The following is an 18,865-nucleotide window of genomic DNA, read 5'->3' as shown; positions in this document are numbered from 1 at the left end:
GCAGGCTTCCCGCTGAGCAGGGAACCCGATGCGGGGCTCGATCCCAGGACCCTGGGATCATGACCCGAGCCAAAGTCAGACGCCTAACGACTGAGCCACCCAGGCGCCCCGCATAACACCCAATTTCTTAAAAACAAGCAGACCAAGGCCACACGGGGCTTCTTCCCCCCAGCACCATGTTTGCAAGGTGCATCCATAACGTGCCTGCTTTTCAAGAGCACTTTGCTGAGTTTTATCAAAGGTCTACACCTCCCTTGTATGACAAGCAAACTCAAGAGATGGAACATCTTCATCACACCTGTTAAAAGGCGTGTGTGTGAGCGCATTCCGTGGGCTGTGACTCCGTCTTAACGAGGAAGGCGGGTCCGCACCACGGATGAACCTGGAGGACAGTATGCTGAGTGACAGGGGCCAGCCACGGGACACATACCGCGATTCCACTTAGAGGACGTCCCTAGAGCCGCGAAAGTCTATCCTCTTCCGATCCGCCGGCAAGATGCTGGCCCCCACCCACCCCAATCATTCCGCAGCCTGCTGTTGGAGATCACGAGCAGAGCTGACTTCTGCACACACCACCGCGGGCACAACAAATGGACCAGACGTACTGCGGGAAGTCTCAAAAGACCTGAGTGAAAACAGACAAGCTGCAGAAAGACACACTTGGGATGCGCCTTTTTAAAGGAATTTGTCCAATATACAAAATAATGGGCAACCGTTGATGTCTTGAAAATAAAACGAACATAAAAGCTGCCATCTTAACACTGGCCTGCAAGTCCCTCGGCCTGGTCTGGCTCCTGTGGCCCCTCTGGGCCTCGCATCCTGTCCTGTCCCTGTCATTCACTCAGCCCAGTCATGCTGGCCTCCCTGCTGTCCCTTATATATGCAGGCAAACTTCTGCCCCAGGGCCTTTGCACTAGCTGTTCTTGCTGCCTCTCATGTTCTCCCCAAGGTGGCCACACAGTCAAATCTCTCACCTGATCCACCCCCAAATTCCTAAACTCCCTTAACCTGCTGTGTTTCCTGTGGTCCTTGTCGCCTATAATTATGTCTACTGTCCTTTCTCTGTCTCCCCTACTAGGTCATAGTCTCCCAAGGACAGGATCTTCATCTGCTTAGTTCATTGATTCAGCACAGAACAGTGCTTGGTACCCAGAAAACACTCAGCAAATTTTTGCTGAGCCAATAAGCAGTGTGAGCTCTAGAACACTAATATCGACATGCAAATGACCAGAGAGTAGTTATCTGCTTCCTCCTTTGTATGTGTTTTAAACATCTCCTACTTAAGGGAGATTTTTTTTTTTTTAACACATAGAGAGCATGGCCTATTTGGGGCCCAGCCTGGGCCAGAGCAGCAGCTCAGGGGACATGGGATGGCAAAAATGACAATGTCACATACATTAACTTTTAGCTATTAGTCTATGTTTCAATTAAGTCAATCTTTACAATGACAATTGTGGTAAAATTCTCTGGCTTCATGAGCTGCAGCCGCACAGGCCAGGCCACCCTCCATGCGAGGGTGACCTCCACAGGCTCCTTCGTCAGCCGCCATCTCCTCTCCAGGCTGGGCAGGGAGGGGCTCCAGACACTGGGGGTGGGTCCTGGGTCAGCCCTGCCCTTCACAGAGAAGGCGAAGGGGGATCCTGGGTCAGCCCTGCCCTTCACAGAGAAGGCGAAGGGGGATCCTGGGTCAGCCCTGCCCTTCACAGAGAGGCCTGAAGGGGATCCTGAGTCAGCCCTACACCTCACAGAGAGGCCTGGGGGCGGATCCTGGGTCAGCCCTGCCCTTCAGAGAGGTCTGGGGTGGATCCTGGGTCAGCCCTGCCCTTCACAGAGAGGCCTGGGGGGGCCTGGGGGCACATCCTGGGTCAGCCCTGTGCCTCACAGAGAAGCCTGGGGGCACATCCTGGGTCAGCCCTGCCCTTCACAGAGAGGCCTGGGGGCAGATCCTGGGTCAGCCCTGCCCTTCACAGAGAGGCCTGAGGGATCCTAGGTCAGCCCTGCCCGTCACAGAGAAGCCTGGGGTCAGATCCTGGGTCAGCCCTGCCCTTCACAAAGAGGCCTGGGGGATCCTGGGTCAGCCCTGCCCTTCACAGAGAAGCCTGGGGGCGGATCCTGGGTCAGCCCTGCCCTTCACAGAGAGGCCTGGTGGACTGGGGGGGGTGGGGGGTGGGGGCGGGGGGGATCCTGGGCCAACCCTTAACTTCACAAGAGGCCCAGGGAAGGAGGAATTGGCCGGGCACTCACGTGCCTCCAGGGAATTCAGACCTTCAGCCAGGCCTCCAGCATGCGGGATAAGCTGTGAGCCGGAGAGCAGGCAGAGGCTGAGGGGGCCCCATGACTCCCAGGGCCTTCACTGTCCCTTGGCCCCCAGTGGCAAAAACACGAGACCTCAGTTCAGAGATCAGAAAAGCATCTCTTGCCAGATCCCAAGAGCTAGGAAGTCCGAGACCTCTGCTAAAACCACACTCGGGAACCCTCACCCGGCCCACCTCGCTGTCAGGGAAGCCTCCGAGTTCCCCCCCGGCTGCTCTAACAAAGTCACACCTGGGGCTGGGGTGAGAGGGGTTCCTTACCTTAATTTCATCGGCAAAAACCCTATTTTCAAATGAGGTCACATTCACAGGTACCAGGAGTTAGAACTCGGGACGTATCTTTTTGGAGGGGGACACTACTGAGCCCAATACAGGGGCTAAGGGCAAGGCGAAGCTAAGCGACCAGAGTGTCACTTGCACCCACACCCAGCCGGGTTGGCATCCTGGCCCAAAGCTCACAGGGCCCGTCCGCACTGCCCTGATGCCAGGACGAAGAGGGAAGCGTTCGGCAGCGGGGCTGCAGGCCCACCTCAGTGCTCCTCGGCACGCCTGCCAGACGCCCACGAGGTTCCTCCAGCTCGCGGCAAGGCAGAAAGATCAGGACGACCTCCGGGCTCCCGGACAGTCGTGGAAAGATGCACCACGCACCCCAACCACTCCCCGGCACCCTAAAGACTCACTGGGCACGTGCTGGGGGCCCAGCAGCATCCTGAGCACAGGGGATGCCCCAGACAAGAAACCAGCAAGACCCCCGCCGGGGTGGAGGTAACAGCACCTGATCAACAGATCCTTGCGGGACAGAACTTCCCACCCTGATGCAGACTGGGAAAAAATAAAGCCAGATGGAGCCGGCTGGGGCCGATATGTCCAACAGGGCAGTCCAGGAGGGCCTCTCTGAGGAGGCGACATTCCAACTGAGGCTGAAGGAGAAGTCACAGCCTCCAGAAGCAACTGGCATGTTAAGAAAAAAAAAATTTTTTTTTAATGTGATACTTCAGCTATTCCAGAGGAATGTGCCATCTTCAGTAGTGGAGTCTCTTATTTTTCATTTAACCAACACACACGTGGGCTTTTCTCCGTTTCAAGAAGCCCAGCATAGAAATTCCCAAGGTGCACACTCTTGGTTACCCAGAAATTCCCCGTCGGGGGCGTCGGGGTGGACCTTCCCGCCCAGTCCAGCAGGCGCCAGCCACGTACCGCTCCTGAGCATCCGAAATGCGGCCAGTCCCACGGAGATGGGCCCAGCTGTAAGCTACAGGCCGGCTTTGTCCAAAAAATAAAAAGCAAAAGAATATGCATTTATCAGGGCACCTGGGTGGCTCAGTCGTTAAGCGTCTGCCTTCGGCTCAGGTTGTGATTCCAGGGTCCTGGGATCGAGCCCTGCATCGGGCTCCCTGCTCCGTGGGGAGCCTGCTTCTCCCTCTACCCCTCCCCCCTGCTCCTTCATGGGCTCTCTCCCATGCTTTCTCTCAGATAAATAAATAAAATCTTAAAAAAAAAAAAAGGAATATACATTTATCTCATCATTGATTGTTTTTATTTTGATCACACACTGAGTGGATATTTTGGATGTACTGGGTAAATAACACTAATTTCACCTGTTTCTTACTCCTTTTTTTATGTGGCTCTTTTTTAATGGGGCTCCTAGAAAATATCAAATCACACACAGCACTCATATTTGGGGTCTGCGCTATCTTCTTTGAGGCAGCGCCAGTGTGGAAAGACCCGAGTGGACCCCACCTCCACCTCCCTAGCTGTGAAGCCTCCAGAAACATCTTAGTGCCTCAGCTTTCTCGTCTGTAAAATGGGAATAGTCACAGCCCCTACTTGGCAGAGCCATGGATGAGATTTAGGGTCAGTGCACAGCAAGTGCATGCAGTAGGCGCTCAATATGAGGCAGCTGTGATTATCACTGGGCTCCCACCCATCTTCAAGTATGAATTCCTGTGCTTGGCATTCAAGGCCTCACCTCGTTCTCCCACACGAGTCCACTCTGGAAAGGAGGCTCAGCTCACTGCCTCCCACAGCCCTTGCCCCCATGCCCAGGATGCCCCTGACACCCAAATCCAAAACCCCACTCACCAGGTGCCACTTCCTCCAAGAAGTCTTCCGGAACTCTCTGAAACAAGCCTGCCTGATCTAATTAGGACCCCACTCATCCTGTGCACAATCACCCACCCCGTGCTAGATGCGACACTAGGAATTTAAAGACACAAAGATGAACAACATGGGGCCTCTGCCCCTGAGAAGCTGGGGGACACGCAGAGAGCCGGCGAGTCCTATCAACCATCTCTGTATATGTTGTTCAGGTAACAATACACTTCTGCCTACTTCACCTCACTAAATTTGCTAAGGCTCATTTAACAGATAAAGACACTGAGGCTTGAAGGCCAAGTGTCTCCCCAAGGTCACAGGGCGAGGGAGAGACCAGCCCACGGGTTCTGTACCCACACACGGGGCCACATCCTCACACTGCTCCCCCATGCAGCTTCACAGAATAATCATTAACTTGACCTGACCATTGAATTGCAAAACCGAATCCCTCCCCTGGTGATAAGAAACAGGCTCCGGAGGAAACACACCTCCGAGCCACTGAGCCAAGAGGCCACTTGGCATACATGGCCCAGTTCGGAGGCAGGACCAGCCCCCGCCTACTCCGGATTGACCAGCAAGGCACTTACTACCTCCTGCATCCCCGGGCTCGGAGGCACGCCCTGCCCTGGGCTGCCCGTGAGCTCAGGGCGGACCGCAGCATGGACTGAGTCAATCTGGAACCTGGAAACACCACACCTTTGGCTACTGTTCCAACCTCTTGATTTTAAAGGTAAGACAAAAGAAAAGCTTTTTATAGGAAACCCGAGTAGTTTGCTAAGACAACGGGGTGAGTTTCTTCAGTTAGGAAGTTGAGCCATCCGTGACTCCTCAACTTCCCTCCCACCCAACACTCTTCCATCAGCATGTCTTGGCTGCTCTCTCTCCGACACGCCTGGAGTCCGTCCACTTCTCCCCAACATCACCCCGCACCCAGCACTGCTTGCTTGGACCTACACGCTAACTTCGTCACTGGTTCTCCTGCTTCTCCTCTTTCCCCTGGTCTGAGTGGACCCCGCTTGCCCTCCCCCCGCCAGGATCAGAGTTATACTTTTCAAAGTTGAGTCAGCTCATGTCATTCCCCTGCTCAAACACCTCCCAAAGCTCCCTATTTACCTCAGAATAAAATCCAAGTCCCTGACAGTGATTTACAAGGCTCCCTATAACCACTGCAATTACCCCTCCCTTTATCAACCACCTCGCTCACACTGCTCCAGCCACACTGGCCTCGCTGCTCCGGAGCCCACCAGGCAAGCTTCTGCCACAGGGCCTTTGCACTGACTGCTTGCTCCTCCAGGGCAATCGTCCCTCCCACGTCTTCATTGGTGACCCCCTCACTTCTTAAGTCTAAAGCCACCTTCTCAGTGAGACCTTCCCTGAACACTCTTCATCCCCTCAACAATATTTACTGAGTTCCCACTACATGTCAGGCTCTGTTCTAAGTCTGGGGACCATTAGCAGTGAACAAAAAGGAAAAGAAGACCATCCTTTCTAAGATAGCCCTTCCACAGTCACATTCCATCCATCACCCTGTTTTGTCCTCCTGGCATTATCGACGTCAGGAATTCCTATATATTTGTTGACAAATCCCCCTGCCTGCTGCCTGGACTGCCGTCATGATGGATGGAGCTAGAGCAGCCGCTTTGGATCATGAGGCAGCCTTGAGATCAGAAGTCACAAACAAAGGATGGTGGAGCAGAAAGATAGGACACTAGATCCCCTGACTTCATGGAGCCACCCCACCCACCCAGGGCAGCCTAGTCATCAGAGAAATGTCCATAAAACTCACAGTGAGATCCTCCAGCCTATACCGGAATAGCTAACACAAAAAACACTGGCAACAGGAATGCTGGCTGGAATGGGGCAACCAGCATGCTCACACACTGCACTGTGCAAGTGGAAGAGGTCGTACAGTCAGTAGAAAACGTTTGACATTATCTGCTAAAGTGGAACAGACTTTTACCCCACAAGAGAGCAAGCCCACTCCTAGGGTTTTCCCCAGAGAGATGAAAACATATGTCCATCCACATACAAATTCTGTGTCCCCGAGTGCTCACAGCAGCCCCAAACTGGAAACACAGATGTCCATAGACAAGGGAAAGGATGACAGGGGTGACATTCACACAAAAGGATGCCACCCAACGGAGAACAGGAGGGGACCCTGGATCCCCTCAATGACACGATGAACCAAGCACAGAATCAACCAACAGAAGCTGGACACCTAGGAGAACGTGCTGCCGGAGTCCATTCCCGCGACGATCCGGCGAGCAGGCGAAGCTGATCTCTGGTGACAGAGGTGGGGGGGCAGCTGTATCCCAGCGTGGGTGCTGACAGGGAGGGTGGAGGACAGTCTTCTGTAGGTGACTCAGATGAGCTTGGCAAGCATGCCAACCTACATGAAAATTCTTTGACGTCTACACCCGACACTGTGTACTTCCCCATACAGATGTTAAATTCTGATTTTTAAAAAGAAAAAAATTAAAGCAAAAAAATGTGTAAGGCAGAGGTGAGCGCTTGTAAGATGGTAAGCACAGCCTTAGCCCACAGAAGCCCAACAAGGTGCTGGTGTCCCCCCAGATCTGATTTCTGGGAGACCAGCAAGGAGGCTGCCGGGGACCCAGGAGAGAGAGGAGAGGCATGGGGCCGTCCCTACAAGCAAAGAGGCCGCAGCCCGACGGCCACACCTGCCTCCCTGCCTCCTCCTCACCCTGCTCTTCGCCCCCTCCCAGCAGGAGCCCGACAGAACTTCCTGGGCCTCAGTTTCTCATCTGTGCAAAAGAGACTAGAGACAGGACCTACCCCAAGAGCAACACCATGTTGACATAATGTGGTGACAGGCTCACGCCGACTCTGTGTCTTCCTCCCAAAAAACATCAGACAAATACCAACAGAGGGACATCCTACAAAATCCCTGAACTATCCAGGTCACCAAAAACCAGGGAAAGTCTGAGAAACCGTCACAGCGCAGAGGAGCCTAAGGAGACGCTGTGACCAGATGTGACGTGGTCTCCCGGGTGGACTTCCGGAGCAGAAAAAGGGTATTAAGTAATAAGGAAAGCCGAACAGAGTGCGGACCATACTTAACACTAATGCGTCATTGCCCGTCCACTTACCGTAACAAACAGGCCACCCTAACGAAAGGCATGAGCGGGGAAAACGGGGCGTGCGGAATGTGGAAACTCCGTATTCTCTCCCCAGTTCTCCTATACATCTAAAACTGTTCTAAAATAGAAAGTTATTTCACCACAAATCGGACCCCAGCACGAAGCTGTGGGTCAATGCCTTACCAGCTCGTATCAGAGCTCGAAGCAAAACCAGAACTGTGTGCCCACATGTTTTTCCCAAACACTAAAGTCGCTGAAAAAAATACTGAAATGCTTACGAGTAAATATATTAAAACCCACAATATTATTTTAAGTTTAAATATTTTGCTTAAACCCAAACCAGAATTTGTTGTCATTTTATTTCTCTGGCATCAGTGGAAGCAAACTCATTGGGTTAATTTCCTGGTGCTGCTCTAACAAGTTATCAAAAACTTACGTGTCGGGCGCCTGGGTGGCTCAGTTGGCTGGGCGACTGCCTTCGGCTCAGGTCATGATCCTGGAGTCCCGGGATCGAGTCCCGCATCGGGCTCCCTGCTCGGCAGGGAGTCTGCTTCTCCCTCTGACCCTCCTCCCTCTCATGCTCTCTCGCAAATAAATAAAATCTTAAAAAAAAAACACAAAACTTACGTGTCTACAACATCACAAACTTAGCCTCTTACAATTTGAAGGTTGGATATCCAAAGTGGGTCTCACCCTGAAATGGAGCTAAAATCAAGGGGTCAGCAGGGCTGGTTCCTTCTGGAGGCTCTCAGAGAGAATCCACTTCCCTGCCTATTCCAGATTCCAGAAGCCACCGTGCCCCTTGGCGCCTGGCCCGTCGCTCCAAACCCTGTCCTCATCATCACATCCTCTCTGACGTCCCTCCCTCCCTCTTCTAAGGACTCTTGTGACAATAAAAGAACAGGGCCCTCCCACTGTATCCTCCTTCCTTCTGGCTTTGAATGATGTATGGGACGGTGTGATGTCTGGCACTGTGGCAGCCATCATGAGACCATAAGGACGAGGCTAAGAAAGTCACATGTCCACCCAGATAACCCAGGATCACCTTCCGCCTCGAGATTCATGATTTCATGGCATCTGCCAAGTCCCCTTTGCCACGTGAGCTAACAGGTTCACAGATTCCAGGATTAGGACATAGACATCTTTGGGGGACCAATGTCCTGCTTCCCACACCTACTCAGAGATGTGGGGCTTCCTCCCACACAGCCCCCTCCACACCTGGCAACACCCCTGCACCAGGGCAGAGTGACATTTGCCACCCAGGTGCCTCTTCCTTTCTGGAACATTCTTGTCTGCAGCCAGCAGGCAAGACCCCGGACAAGGTGGACCAGATCCCGCCATGGGAGGCCCATTGTCTTCTTAAAGTAAAGCCCTATGCCTAGCATGCTCTAGCATGCCCAGTCCACACACCCCCCCCCCACCAAAGGACCCCCTCCTTGACTTGCAGCCTGAACTGCCTTAAAAGAAACCCAGGGCAGGACACTCTGGGCGGCTTCTTTCAAGTTGTGCAGTGGGGGGCCTTTGTTCTCACAAAGGAATCTGGATGACAAGCGCCTTCCGGCTGCAGACCCCCACTGCCTCCTGACTTCAGCGACCGCAAGGGCAGCCTCACTTGACAGTGACACAAGGGTGTCAGAACATCAACTGAGGCACACCCCAAAAAGAGCTCAACCAGCTACACCCCTAGCCAGGAACATCAGGGGGGCCGAGGAGCCCCGGAAGGCCAGCCTCCCCTGTCCTGGGATGGCGTCAGAACCAGGAGGGTCCCGCCAAAGCCCACCTCAAAAAGCCAGCAGGTTCCCCAGGGGGAGAGATGGGGAAGAGCAGAGGTCAGAGCAACATGGGGTTCCTGGGGGTCCCAGGAAGTTCCTGGCTGGGCAGGGACCGACCCACCACTGAGCCCCAGTCCCTCACCTCCTAAAAGGGACCCAAGCACAAGGGGTGGATGGCCCAGGGGATTTCTAAGGAGCTGAGCAACCTCATCTCTCTACCTCAAATTAGTTTGGGGGTGCTAACAGTATCACGGCAGTGTCGGGGTGTGGGGGGATTCTATTGCTTTGTGTCATTGTTTACTCTGTACCTGATCAAGCAGAGGTTCTCCAAGTGGGGTCCCTGGACCAGCAGCATCAGCATCCCCTGCAAACCTGTTAGACATGCTGGCTCTCGGGCCCCATTTCAGACTCTGGGGGTGGGGCCCAGCCATCTGTGTGTCAGCAAGCCCCCCCAGGGACTCTGCTGGTAGATAAAGTTAGAGAACCACCGTGTTAGGGACACAGAGGAAACAATGCCAAACATACGCTTCAGAATAACTCGGGAAAGGGAAAACGGTTTGCGGGGGGACAGACAAATCTCAGGACACACGACTCGATGTCTGTGGAAGCAGGTGAGGGGCACACGGGAGTCATGACATGTTCTACTTTTACGTATGTCTGAAATGTTTTCTAAGTTTTTAAAAATTACCCAAAATATCTTAAATGCCCTCTCCCACCACCCTCCCCTCCAAAACAAAAACAAAAACCCATAGCCTGAACCCCCCATCTTCCTGAAGCCGACTGTCCACCCATGGGCCAGATTCGGCCAGTGGAAGAGTTTGGGATCAAATGGTATTCCAAAACATTTGAATCTCTTGACAGTATTTTTTAAATGGCAAGATAAAGGCCGTATTTCCAGCAACTTTTGAAAACCGGGAAGATGTGCGTCGCCACATGGCCCCAGGCTTCAGGAACCGAGCTGGCTGGCGGCCTGCTCTCCGGCCACCCCAGGCCCCACGGCTCCCGGTCCCTTCACACCAAGCTGTCCCGGTCACCTCTGCCGCCTGTCGGCCCTCACGGGGGCCGGAGTCTGCACGCAGCCCCTGCATCCCAGACCCTCGAGATGAGAATACAGCAGTCCCTCCTCGCTCATTCCAACCCTGCCTGAGCACCTATGATGCTCCAAGCTGGCGCTTATGGGGGGAAAGTGCATGAGACGGGAGCTGAGCGCCAAGTGAGAGAGCAGATCTGTCGATCTGAAAGGACTCAGATACGCCATCGGAGGAGCTCAGGGGCATCAGGCGGATCTGCAGACGTGCGCTAGGGTGCATCCGGACACCGTCTACCACCGGCAGGACGGTCAACCGGTACAACCACGTTGGGAGTGCCGTCGGGCAAGATCCACCAAAGCAGAACGCACACACACCCCACATCCTGCTAACCCCCTTCCTGGGTATTGCCTGAAAGAAATGAGAACACATGGCCACACAAAGCCGTGCACACAAATGTTCCTAGAGCTTTATTCCTGGGGGCCCCGAACTGGGAACGACCCGAAGGTGAACCAGCACGCGCAGGGTGGTATACTAACCCAGCCGTGAGAAGGAAGAGCCAATGTCGAGCGGAAGTAGCCAGCCTGCGGGAGTGCCCGCTGTGTGATGCCATCCTGATCAAGGACAAACCCCGCTGAAACCAATCTACGCTGTAAGAACTCAGGGTAGTGCTTACCCCTGGGGCAGGTAGTGACTAGGGGGGAGCACAGGGGATTCTGGGCACTGCTCTTTCTTGATCTGGGTATGTTCAGCTGTGAAGAATCTGCCCAATAGTCGTAGGCTAATGTCAATGGGGATGGCAGCATTTTCTGGGGGCCAGGCCACGTGCTAAATGTTTGGCGCACACGCAGAGCATGTTGCTGCTCACCCAAAGCCCACCTCTATCCCATCCCTCAACTAAGAGAAACCTGACTTGCTTCCAGTATTGGGTAGAAAGCCCTAAATTTCCTCCTTCAGGCTTTGAATGATGTATGGGATGGTGTGATGTCTGGCGCTGTGGCAGCCATCATGACACCATGAGGACAAGACTAAGAAAGCACCCACACACTGACCCAGTGCCCTGACATTACTGAACTGCTGAACAAATCTGGAAACACCTACCATCTCCAGTCTCTTATGAAGCACGATAACAAACATCCGTATTGTACCAGCCACTTGGAAGCAGGTTTTTATGTTGCTTGTAGCCCAAAACATCCCATCTGAAGCAATGTTTTCTTTCATTTAAACCTGACAATTAGTCTGTGAGGCAAGTACCATTATTTGTTCTGTTTTATAGATGAGGAAACTGAGGCACAATGAGATTTTAAACCACTCACTTGCCCAAGGGTACAAACCCCGCAGAGGCAGAGGGTCACAAACCCCAGTCTGCCCCAAATCCTGTGCTCTAACCACCCTATCTTCTGTCTCAGGACAGGCTCCCCACAGGTATGGAAGAGTAAGGATCACAGATGAGTGGGGAGACCCCTGTCCCCAGGCGGATCAAGCCCAATCCTACCCTCCACCCCTCAAATCAGGGCCTCACCTGGACCCCCTAATTCCACTGCCGTGATAAAATCTGGCAGTCCACCTGTCCACACTCTTTCTGGCAGGCACAGACCACCCTAGGGCCCCATTTTTCCACGTGTGTCAGGCAGAGAATAAGCAGCCCTTCGATTCCTTCACTCCACTCCCAATAACAAAGCGGGGTGTTTTCAAGCAAGGAAGGGTCCAGCGAACTGCAGCCCCCAGGCCAATTCTGTCCTGATGCCTGCTTCCATTCATCCCAGAAGCTAACAACAGTTTTACTTTTCTTTTTTTTTAAGATTTTTTTATTCATGAGAGAGAAAGAGAGAGCATGAGCGGGGGGAGGGGCAGAGGCAGAAGGAGAAGCAGACTCCCTGCTGAGCGGGGAGCCCGATGGGGGGGCTCAATCCCAGGACTCTGAGATCATGACCCAAACCGAAGTCAGATACCCAACCGACGGAACCCCCCAGGTGCACCTGCTTTTACATTTCTTAATGTTGGGGGGAGAAGAATACAGGAAGAATGCTATTTCAGGACACGTGAAAGTTCCATAAAATTCACATTTCAGTGCCTGTAAAGAATGCCGTCGCGTACACAGCCTCACCCTCCCGTGGGTGTATCCTCTGCACTCCAGCGGCTGACACAGGACCTGTCTGGCCTGCAGAGCCCAACATATTTACTATGTGTCCCTTTCCAGACAAAGTCCACTGGCCCCTGTCCTCGCCACCCCGGGCCCCCGCTCGGCCGCAGGGTGTCCTCTCCTTCCTCCCCGGCGGCCGTGCAGACAGCCGGGAGGGACCCAGGACCTGCTCTGAAGAAGGCACCTCGTTGTCAACGAGCCACCAGAACTATTACTAAATGAGCCTTCCTTCGCTCGCCTTGGCCCCCGTTCAAGAATGCGCCAGGGAGCCTGCCAAGGCCTCATAAAATGGGGCAACCGTGGTTTGAGCTCGTAGGAATCAGGAGCTCAGGGTTGCCTCCTTCAAAGGCTCACTCTTTTGCAAGAGACTCAGCTTGTTGTAATCTGACCACAGCGCCGAACCCAACGCCCTCTCAGGTGAAACCCCATCATGATTTTTTTTAAATAGCATAAAATGTACCATCTTCACTGTTTTTACGTGCACACTTCAGTGGAATCAGGCAAATTCATGTTGTTCTGCGACCGGGCTCACCATCCACCTCCAGAACTTTCTCATCTGCCCAAACGGAGACTCTGTCCCCAGGAAACCCCAGCGCCCCGGCCCCCTCCCCCGGCCCCTGGCGCCCCCATCCCGCGTCCTGTCTCTGTGACCAGGACTCCTCTGGCTGTCTCGCGGGAGTGGAATCCTGCGGTGCGGGTGCTCTCGTGGCCAGCTGCTCTCCTCACTCAGCACCGTGTCTTCTGAGCTCCTCCACGGGGGTGCAGGGGGCAGAACAGCCTTGTCTCGAAGCTGATTCACATTCCAGTGGATGGAGGGGCTCACTTTCCCCGCTCCTCTGTCCGTGGACCCCTGAGTGGCTGGAGTCACACGGCTACGAATACTGGTGTGCAGATAATCTGCTCGTGTCCCAGCTTTCAGTTTTTTGGGGGCATATGCCCAGAAGGAGAATTGCTGTGTCATATGGTAATTCTGCGTTTAATTTTCCCAGGAATCTGTGCCCGGTTTTCCGCGGAAGCCACACCATGCCACATCCCCACCAACAGTGCACAAGGGCTCCAGTTTCTCCATACCCTTGCCCACGCTGACGATTTTCCAGTTTTGGGTAGTAGCCATCCTGACGGGTGTGCGGTGGGATCGCCGTGGTTTTCATTTGCATTCATTTGTGCATCTTTTCCGGAGAAATCTCTATTAAGTCCTTGGCCTGTTTTTTTTTTTTTTGCTGAGTTGTCCTACCAGGAATTTAAGGCCAGGTTTAAGGCCACATTGTCCATCTGTTCTTGATCGCCCCCCTTACCTGGTCTTTTTGTCTTGGAAGACAGCCTCACACCCCTCAAACAGAAGTCTGAGAGCTGTCCTTGATCTCCTTCCCTCACACCCCAAGAACAGTCCATTGGCACAACCCAGTGACTCTCCCTGCAGAAGAAATCTCAAATCCATTCCTGTCTTCCAAAGGCGTCCCGACGAACTGATACCAAATCTAAACCCCTCACCACGTCCTCTAGGGCCCCAGCCTGCCTCTCCCCCTCCCCAGCCCCACTGGCCTGCTTCCACCTCCACCACTTGGTAAGCAACTTCCTGTCTCCGGGCCTTTGCACCTGCTGTGCCCTCTGCCCGGTGAGCTGCTCCCATGCCTGACTCCTCCTCAGAAAGGCCCGCCCAACCACCCCACCAGACCCTGAGGTCAACTCACCCGCCTTGCTCCCTTCAGATGCCGTTTGTGAGCGTCTCTATTTGCTTGTGCACGGGCCGTCCCTCCTGCTACGATGTCAGTAGCTGAGAGTGGATCCCGGTCACTTTGTCCACACGGCAGCCCCACACTGCTCAGGGCCCAGCACACAGTAGGTGCTCAGCAAACGTGCCAAAGGAATGAGCAACCTTCCCGATCACTCAGGAGCCCAGCACCCCTCCTTCTCACAGCACATGGCCTCCTTCTGCTCCCCCCCACCCACCCTGTCTGCATCACTCCCTCAGCTGGTTCACAGCAGGGCTGCCCAGAGCCGATTCTCCACCCGCCTGTCCCATCCATCCACGGGGACTGAAATCCCCTGAGCCCTTCGGAGTGGCTAAGGAGGCAGCTGATGATGAATGCAAAGCGTCCCCCCTGGCTGGAGGCGGGGGCCCCCTGCTAGTGCTGCTTCTACCCACCTTGCAGTCACCTGGAGCCTGCCCAGCCTCCCACGCGGCCGGTCCACTAGACCACAGGTGTGAGAGCTCCCGAAAAGTCAGAGATGCTGCAGAAATGCAAGGCTGCTTGTTAGTACGTCCAAACCCATGAAGAGGGTTCGAGAAGCCCCTTCCGACACTGTCCCCCAGGGTTGAAGGATATCTCAAACCTCAGCTGGACTCTGTCCCAGCCCCCGGCCTTCCTTCCCTCCCCGCCAAGGACACAGGTCGCCATGACTGCTGACAGCTCCCCCACACTAACCCCCCCTCGCTGCCACAAGGGAGCCTGGAGGTCAGCGACGTCAGTCCTTGCGTCTTGTGGGAGAGGATGGTGAGGGCCAGGCTGCCCACCAAGGACAGCCTCCCCGCCCCGTGTCCCCCGCTACAGCCCCTCCTTGCCACCTCCCCGGGCCATACTGGTCTGCCACCCTCCTGTTCCAGGTGCCCAGGACACGCCCTGCCTCGCCACCCCCACTGTCACCATCCCCAGGCTCTCGCCAGGAGCGGGCAGTGTCCAAAGCACCGTGCTCACCCAGTCCTCGGCCGTGTGGATGCTCACAGCACCTCACCTGACAGATGGGGAAACTGGGGCAGGATGCTTGCGGTAGGCTTAAGGCTTTCAGCGCCGTCAGAACCCCCAGGGGCTCCCGATGGCCCAGATTTCCTCTAAGAACTCTTTCATCACCCAGGACCCTGGACGGCCTCTGTGAACAAACTCTGAATTTACTCCAGAAACAGACTGGAAATTGATGGCGACAGGGCCGGCCTGTCGCAGCCAACACACAGCTGAGTATGCAGGGCGGGGCCTGCTCACACCCCATTTACCAACCTGTGTGTCCCTCGCAGCAACATCTGCGTGGCCAGGGCTAGGACTGTCCCCATTTTACAGATGAGGAAGCCAAGGCCAGGACAAGTATTACTTGCCCACAGCCACACAGCTGGAGAGCATCGTCCTGCTGAGATGAGCAGACCTCAGCTCACCGAAGAACAGACCCCAACGAACTGTGTCATGAACTCCTAGAAATCTAGATTTCCATATAAATCTGCCCATCTTTAAATGCTGGCTACCAATTTACTTAAATAAATTTTTTTTTTAAAGATTTTATTTATTTATTTGACAGAGAGAGACACAGCGAGAGAGGGAACACAAGCAGGGGGAGTGAGAGAGGGAGAAGCAGGCTTCCCGTGGAGTAGGGAGCCCGATGTGGGGCTCAATCCCAGGACCCTGGGATCACGACCTGAGCCAAAGGCAGACGCCTAACGACTGAGCCACCCAGGTGCCCCACTTAAATAAATTTTTTAATTGCTGTGTGGGGCTACACAAAACACCCCTCCAACCAGATCTGGGCTACATCCCTGGGAACAAAAGTGAAGAGCACAGGTATTGGTCCGGGCTGCCCTTTGGCCACCAGCTGTGTGACCTCTGGCAGTCTCTTGACCCCTCTGAGCCTCTGTGCCTCCACTTGGAAAACACGCATAATCGCACCATGGGGGCACTGTGAGGATCTGATAAGCTGTTCCCCGCGCGGCTTGGTGCCTGGCATACAGCAAGCACTCAGTCATTGCTCACTGCTGTTGTCAGCATCATCCTTCCTGTAGGGAGAGGAACGGTGCCCCCCCCAAAAGACAGGTCTACCTGGAACCTTAAAGTGACCTTATTTGGAAGAAAGGTCTCCGCCGATCCAGTTAAGGATCTTAAAATGAGATTATCCTGGATCACGCGGGTGGGCCCCAAATCCAATGGCGAGTGTCCTTATAGCAGAAGAGAAGATTCAAAGAAGGGTCGTGTGGAAAGGAAGGCAAAGATTGGAGGGATGTGGCCTCCCGCCAAGGGCCACCTGGAACCACCAGAAGAGCAAGGCTTCCCCAGAGCCTCTGCAGGGAGCGCGGCCCTGCCAACACCTTGATTCCAGACTTCTGGTCTCCAGAGCTGTGACAGGCTGGATTTCCACTGCTTTGAACCGCCAAGTCTGTGACGATTTGCTACGGCAGCCCCAGGCACCCAAGAAAGTTCCGGAAGACACAGAGGTGTTTCCAGCAAGAAGCCTTTTCTACCATGGATCCCAACCGGTGGCTTCCTGGGTCACGTCCGCAAGGCTCTGGCAGGAACTAGGGAACCACAGTTCTGCCTTCGCAACGTTCTGTTTCCCAAGCGCATAGGGTGGAGGGAAGGCCTCCGGCCGGGCCCCTCCGAGGTGACATACGTGCCAGAGCAGGGATCTCCAAGATCCACCCCCAGGTGCCAAACCCAAGGCGGAGAATGGGCATGCGCCGTGTGTGCCTGGGAAGGAAGCATGTACTGGTCCCTGTGGACACACACACTGTTTTCAGGAAGGGACTAGTAAACCAAGTCACCAGGCAGCCCCCCTGGAGCCGGGACCCATCATCAGGGTAGGGAGCGGTGACTTTTCATGCTGTGCCTTCTTCTGAGCTTCTACTAGTTTTTTGCATGCTTTCAATTTTCAAAAATCATGCCCTTGTTTTTCCTTCTTTATCTCATTTCTGATGTCAGCAGGGGCTTTCTGGGCATGCGCTGGCCCTGCGAGCACGTCCAGTCCCACTGTCATGAGAAACAGGACCAGCTGAGGCCGTGTGAGCTGAGGAAACCAGCCCCACTGCACAGGTCCAGGGTGGCTTCCAGAAGAAAACCGAGTTGCCAGACAACCCAAGAACTTGGAGCTGGATCTGAACCTGGAAATCTGCAGGTCCGAGGATCGGGCACACACCAAGTTAGAGTGGGTTGAATAGTGTCCCCCAGAATTCCTGTCCAGCTGGGACCTCGGAATGTGACCCTATTTGGAAACAGCATCTTTGTAGAGGGAATCAAGTTATGGATCTGGAGATGAGTTAATCCTAAATCCAGTGACAGATGTCCATATAAGAAGAGGGGAGGACACAGAGACACACAGAGGGGATGGCCACGTGAGAACAGAGACCCTGGGAAATTAGTACACGCATACCCAGTTGCACCCCATTATTAGCAGGCGGGGACGCCCAAGCCGCTTTGGGACAGCAGGAAGGGGACGGGGGGGGCGGGGGTCAGTCACATTCTCTCCCAGTCCTGGACACACGCTGGCCTCCTGCTCTGAGCGCTCTCCGGAGAGCCTCACGTCCTCTGCCACTCCAGGCTTCGGTGACCTCCGCCATCGGGAGCCTGAGACTTCTGATTAAACCAAGCCCGAGGCCTGGAGTCTACCCCCACTTTGTGTGACCCCCAACAGGCCCCTCAAACTCTGAGCCTGGGACCCTGCACCCCCACTGACATACAAAAGAAAAATGGCTCAAACTCAGAAATGCACATCAAAACCGCACCCATCGCCACCAGCGAGGCTCGGGAAGGCCTGAAGGTCTCGGGCGCCGGCGTGGATACGGGAGCAATGGTTAGTGAGGAGGCTCCCTGCACGCCACGACCCAGCCCTCCACCCCCGGCACGTCCCGACCAAGTCCCCGAGAACTGGAAGGTGGGGGGCCAGAGCCCACAGTACGGACAAGCAGCGACGCGGGCAGGCCTGGAGGAGCGGCGCACGACTCCGGAAAAGGAGACCCGAGTCCTGAGCCCGGAGCCAGGGGGAGCCGTCCCCACGGTGACCCAACGTGAGGCGCGCCTGGGGGCCGCCGGGCCGCACCCCGCCCAAAGCAGCTGACACCTCGAGTCTGCGGGGCGAGTGCGCTTGTCCCCGTTTACTGGAGCCTCACAAAGCCCAGAGACGGGAGGAACTTGCCGTGAGTCACACAGCGAGCGGGACGCAGAGCCAAGAGCGGGGAGCCGGCGCCTCCTGCCTGGATCCAGAACCTCCGTTCCGGGTGCAGAGTCCCAGCGCGACGCGGGATCGTACGCGTGTGCCCACGCGTGCCCACACTCTTGCACACGCACTTGTGCGCACAGGCCCACAGAGGCACGCGGACACCCACGCTCTCCACAGCTCTACCCACAGTGGACACCTGCCACAAGGCGATGGACCTCGAAAACGGTGCCGAGGGGAAGCCTCCAGACACGAGAAGACACAGACCGTAAGACCCCGTGCGTGCGAAGCGTCTCGAGAGGCAAGCGCACAGACACGGAAAGCAGACCGCCAGGCAGCGGGCGCCGGGGGGCTGGAAGGCGGCGGGGGGAGTGGCTGCTAAGGGGGAGCAGGTTTCGCTGTGGGGCCACGGGACTGTCCCAGCAGCCCACGGAAGCAGTGGCAGCACGACACTGTGAAGGCACGAAAGGCCACTGAACTGATCACTTTGAAATGACTAATTGTACAT

The 18,865-nt window shown here is 55.0% G+C and overlaps 1 protein-coding gene across 5 annotated transcripts in view; it reads right to left on the bottom strand.

The window, feature by feature from the left end:
• SCARB1 (scavenger receptor class B member 1) overlaps positions 1-18,865 on the bottom strand; it is a 72,717-nt gene that overhangs the window by 36,742 nt on the left and 17,110 nt on the right. For 3 of the 5 annotated variants that reach the window (XM_054510575.2, XM_054510576.2, XM_054510574.2), the window contains exon 2: positions 14,597-14,682. The exons of the other annotated variants lie outside the window; for them this stretch is intronic. In XM_054510575.2, the coding sequence (XP_054366550.1) occupies positions 14,597-14,682 (86 nt within the window). The remainder of the gene's footprint in view (positions 1-14,596; positions 14,683-18,865) is intronic. 5 annotated transcript variants of the gene reach the window in all.

Source organism: Mirounga angustirostris, unplaced genomic scaffold (assembly GCF_029215605.1).
Source record: "Mirounga angustirostris isolate CCGP_5_RB_7025 unplaced genomic scaffold, mMirAng1.0.hap1 SCAF_14, whole genome shotgun sequence".
In the NCBI taxonomy this organism is placed as follows: Eukaryota; Metazoa; Chordata; class Mammalia; order Carnivora; family Phocidae; genus Mirounga; species Mirounga angustirostris.
The sequence above is the reverse complement of the archived record's forward strand: the minus strand, read 5'-3'. Positions and strand labels throughout refer to the sequence as shown.